The 4,876-nt window shown below is 50.8% G+C and overlaps 1 protein-coding gene across 1 annotated transcript in view; it reads left to right on the plus strand.

Moving 5' to 3' along the window:
• CCDC40 (coiled-coil domain containing 40) overlaps window positions 1-4,876 on the plus strand; it is a 70,165-nt gene that overhangs the window by 50,492 nt on the left and 14,797 nt on the right. The window contains exon 14 of the mRNA XM_008055195.2: window positions 3,988-4,233. Coding sequence (XP_008053386.1) covers window positions 3,988-4,233 — 246 coding nt within the window. The remainder of the gene's footprint in view (window positions 1-3,987; window positions 4,234-4,876) is intronic.

The following is a 4,876-nucleotide window of genomic DNA, read 5'->3' on the forward strand; positions in this document are numbered from 1 at the left end:
AGCACACACACACACACACACACACACACACACACACACACACACTCATCTCACACATGCACCCACATTCGCCACACAAACACACATGCATATACACATCTCCGTATGCACACATAAGCAAACACACACACACACATACAAGCACATACAAACACACACAATCATGCGTACACTCAAACTCCTGCAAACACAGATACATACACCTTAAACAACATTGGCCTCCTTTCGTATCCATTTTTAGTTCCATTTTAATCCATTTTTAATTAATTTCTCTGAGCAACACAGAGAAAAGTGTTCAAATAATAAGTATAGGAGTCAATGAATTTCTCACTACTTACGTAGTTTTTCATCTTACCATATTGACTACATTCAACATAACATTTTCCCATGCCATTAAATATCCTTCAAAAACCTAGAGTTTCATTTCTGCATATCATTTCACCATATGAATGTATATATATTGTTTAACAATTCTTTTGTGGGACACTTCAGGCTGTTTCTAGTTTTTAAGTATCGTAAATAGCTCAGCACTGAATATCCTTGGTCATAAATCTCTGTCCACACTTCTGAAGATGAATTGCTAAAGCAGAAACCCTGGGTCGCAGGGTAGCAGTGTTCTAAGTGGATCACCACACTGCCCACGAGCTCTGCCTGGCGAGCCCCCACTCAAAGGCTGATTTGCTCCGGAAGTCCTGAAAGGTGACCTCGACTTCCATGACAGGGGCGCCCCCCTCCCCGTTTTGAGCTCACTCTTGCCTCCTGGGATCTTGCTTTACCCTCAGCTGTGGGAGGTGGAGGAGACTTTCTGTCCTTGGAAAAGCCATTCTTTACTTGAATTGTTTTTTCTTTGCCTCTTCCAGAGGTGTTACCCCACTGGAGTCCCCCTGCCTTGGGTGGGCCCTTAGGAGGACCCTTCAGAGGCCGCCTGTGCCAGGCAGAGGCATATCCCCACGGAGAAGCCTTCCCTTCCGCCCCTACCCTGGCCTTAGGAGGAGAGGCGCAGATTCCCCACCAACATATCAGCAGCCACCACCAAGTGCCACTGAGGGATGGAAGAGGAGGGGGACTCAATGCTCTTCCATGTGATTCTGGGCCTCAGGGGACTCAGGCTCAGGCCTGGGAGTTCACCTGTTACTTACCAGGCAGGTGTCAGAAGACAACATCTGACCGTCTGTGAGAACACGAGCGGAGTGCCTGGGGAAGGCAAGCAGCCATGTTCCCCAAATGTCAGCCATTGTCATTGTCATCTGGAGGCTTCTGGTCAGGAGTAGGCCCAGCTGAGCCAAAGCTGACCTGACGCACACCTGGCCTCCAAGAGGCTGTCAAAGCAGGTGGCTCTGGAGTGTGCTGGAGAAGCTGAGGAGCGTGGCGGGTGTGAAGTAGCCTGCCTGACCCTTATGCAGCACAGCTGAGGCCAGTTCCCAGATCCCAGACCCTAGACCCTAGACCCTTAGACCCCAGACCCCAGGCCCGAAGGACCCCAGACATACCCGCCTTCCTGGGCAACCCAATAGATTGTACATGTACTCAGTACCACAGATGTCCAGCAGAGGGAAGCAATGAGTCTTAGGCCAACAAATTTGTCTATTACAACAATTTTCCAACAGATGCTAGTTCAGCTCTTGAAAAGGGCATATTTTAAAAGACTGCTGAAAAGCCCCATCGGCTGATAGAAGGTGGGGCAGAGGGCATACCTGGGAGGAAGAGCAGAGTTTGGGTGGATGGGACCATCCATCAGGAGCTGGAGTCAACTCTGGGGTCTAGGCAGTTAATCCAGGGTGGGTGTGGATACCTGGGAGAAGGACAGGGTGGGTTCCATGGGGAGTAGAAACAACCAGGAGTGAAGCCGGGGAAGCAGGAATGTTCTGGCTGGTCCAGCTGGTAACAGCGGAGGGACTGAAAGGGGCTTAGGAGCCATAGCCCCATCAAGGTGGCAAGGCTGGGGCAGAGAGTGAGGTGGAGAGCCTTTTGGGGGGCTCAGCTCTAAGAGTGCCTTGTCTGCCGGGCTTGGTGGCTCAGCCGGTAATCCCGCGCCTTTGGGAGGCTGAGGTGAGTGGATTGCCTGAGCCCGGGGTTTCGAGACCCGCCTGGGCAACGAGACCTCATCTCTACAGTAAATCAAAAAATCAGCCAGGCGTGGTAGCACATGCCTGTAATTCCAGCTACTTGGAAGGTTGAGGCGGAAGGATCACCGGAGTCCAACAGGTCGAGGCTGCGGTGGCCGGGAGCGGCCACTGCACTCCAGTCTGGGTGACAGAGTGAGACTCCAACTCAAATAAAAAATTAAAAAAGAGTGACTTGGCAAAGGAGGAGGTTGCAAGCTGACTTTGTGGCGGGACTCCAGACACTGTAGATGGGCAGTGTCTGGGTTTCACAACCTGGGGACATTGGGTCTCTTGGGAAGTCACCCAGGTAGTCCAACGGAGTGGGAGTGGGAGACACAGACCCCATGGGTACCACGAGGGGAGATGCTGAGGTGGCCCTCAGGAGGCTGGCGTGGCAGGAGCCTCAGACCATGAGAGAGCTGAGGCTTCCTGTAGCAGGAGCCAACAGGCAGCAAATGGCAAGGCACGAGGGGCAGATTGGGAAGGCCAGGACAGGGACGGGCCGAGGCCACCATGGGAGGAGGACCCCATCCCTGCAATGAAAATATCACCCCATCCCAAAGTGGCTCTGGCCACATCTTTGCGGCTGTGAGAGCTGCTGCCTCCCTCTTCGATGTTCACAAATATCCTCACAATGAACTCCCTGTCTCAGGAAGGTATCTGAGCAAATCTTTCTTCACCAAAACAGCCCACAAAGGAGGCCAGCATGGGCTAGTCAGACCTGCAGGACAGCAGGAGGGCACCTCAGAGCTCATGCAGGATCATTGTCTAACAATTAAGGCCTGCCTCATAAACTGTGCCACAGATACAGTAGTGTGTTGCACAACTATGAAAACTTACATGCTGTACGAATATGAGAGGGGGAACCCCCCCAAAAGGAATTGTTTTTTTGGAGGGTGGGCCTCTTTCAGGATAGGCCTCCCCCACGAGGTAAGTGTTTTAGGAACCCATTGGCATCAGTGTAGTGTTGTGAAAGACTGAGTTTGGCTTCAGTGCATTTTTTTTGGAGATTCTTTCAATGTGTTTGCCCATTTCATGATGGGTGATTTACGAACGCACCCGCCTACACCGCGCTAGGTGTTCAGCAGCTTTTGACCAAGAACAGCATGGCCCCCAGACTCCACCCTCCCTATTCACCTGATGTTGACCCGAGTGATGTTTTTGTTGTTATGGTTTTATTGAATGAAAAAAGTCCTCAAAGAGAAACATATTTGCTGACATAAAAGAGGTGAAACAAAAAATGACAGAAGCACTAAAAGGTATCAAAATCGACAAGTTCAAAAACTATTTTGAGCAGTTGGTAAAAGCATCTTGATAGGTGTATTGCATCAAACAGAGGGTACTTTGAAGGTGACTGGAGTTTATACATGTAAAATACATAATAATTTTTAGAAGTAAATTCTGGGGCTTTTGGGGACCTCCCCTCAATAAGATATGAGTTATCAAATTTAAAAACAGGCTACAACCCAATATACAGAGTAGGATCCTATTTTTGTTTGAGGGATGGATACAGACAATTGGAAGGAAAGATAGATCCCAGATGGTAATGGTGATTGACTTTGTGCCGGAATTTCATGTGACTGAACATTTTCTTCTGTCCTGGTCTGTAGTTTCATATCTCCCCACAGTGTATGCAAACATTTGTTTAATAAGAAAAGCAAATAACGTTCTCTCTCTTTTTTGTCAACATCTGGTTTTAACAAGCAGGTCCCTTGACAGGCACTTGAGACAGAGAGAAAGCCAACATCCTCCTCCCTAGACTGTGTTTTTGCAGTCTCTCCAGACCAACATCCAGACATTTGGGCGACGGTAGTCCAGCAAGCTCACGCAGAGCCTCCAAGGGGAATAAAATGTTCACAGGCCTTTCCTTTGACCAATTCAGGTGACACATCTTTCCAAAATTGACGGCGACATTGCCCAGACTACCCTGGAAATCACACAGACCAGCTGTAGGCTGGACGTGCACCGGAAGACGCTCGCCGAGCTGGACCAGGAGGTGAAGAAAGTCAACGAGCTCATCACCAACAGCGAGAACGAGATCTCCAGGCGCACAATCCTCATCGAGAGGAAGCAGGGGCTCATCAACTGCCTCAACAAGCAGCTGGAGCAGATGGTGTCTGAGCTGGGGGTGAGTCCACGGGCCATGGTCTGGGTGCCTGGCGGGGTAGAGGCCCCTGCAGAGCCGCCTATGGTTAGAAACGAATCCGCAGAAAACACAGTCACCTACTCGCCTTACAAACAGGCCGGCAGATGTGCGGAGCCCTATGAGTCAGGGCCAGAGGGGAGAGATTTCAGGCTCAGCTGGTCTCTGAGGCAGTGACTCTGCTCTGCCTCTGTGGTGAGGAAGGAGCCGTGGGCAACATGTAAAGGAACAAGCGTGGCTGTGTCCAATCAGATGTCATTTATGGCCACTGACATCTGGGTTCCACATCAGTTCCCCCTGGCACGAGCTCATCTGCTGCTCTGAGAAGTGGTGTCATGCATTTCAGGCTTGATGCCCTATACATGATCTAGGTCCCTACACCCTCAGGACCCTCCCCCCAGAGGCTGCAAGTCCCTGAGTGGTATGGGCACCTGGGGCTGAGCTCCTAGCTAGGCCCAAACACTGAAGATTCTCCTTTTGTTGTTCTCAAAGCCACATAGCTGGAAAAATCCTGAGGGAGTAAAGTCCCTGAGCTCTAACCGGGCTCGGTGGCTCAGCCTGTAATCCCGCGCCTTGGGAAGCTGAGGTGAGTGGATTGCCTGAGCCCGCAGGTTCGAGACCCGCCTGG

Source organism: Carlito syrichta, unplaced genomic scaffold (assembly GCF_000164805.1).
Source record: "Carlito syrichta isolate Samal-C Ts95f unplaced genomic scaffold, Tarsius_syrichta-2.0.1 Scaffold301768, whole genome shotgun sequence".
Taxonomy (NCBI): domain Eukaryota; kingdom Metazoa; phylum Chordata; class Mammalia; order Primates; family Tarsiidae; genus Carlito; species Carlito syrichta.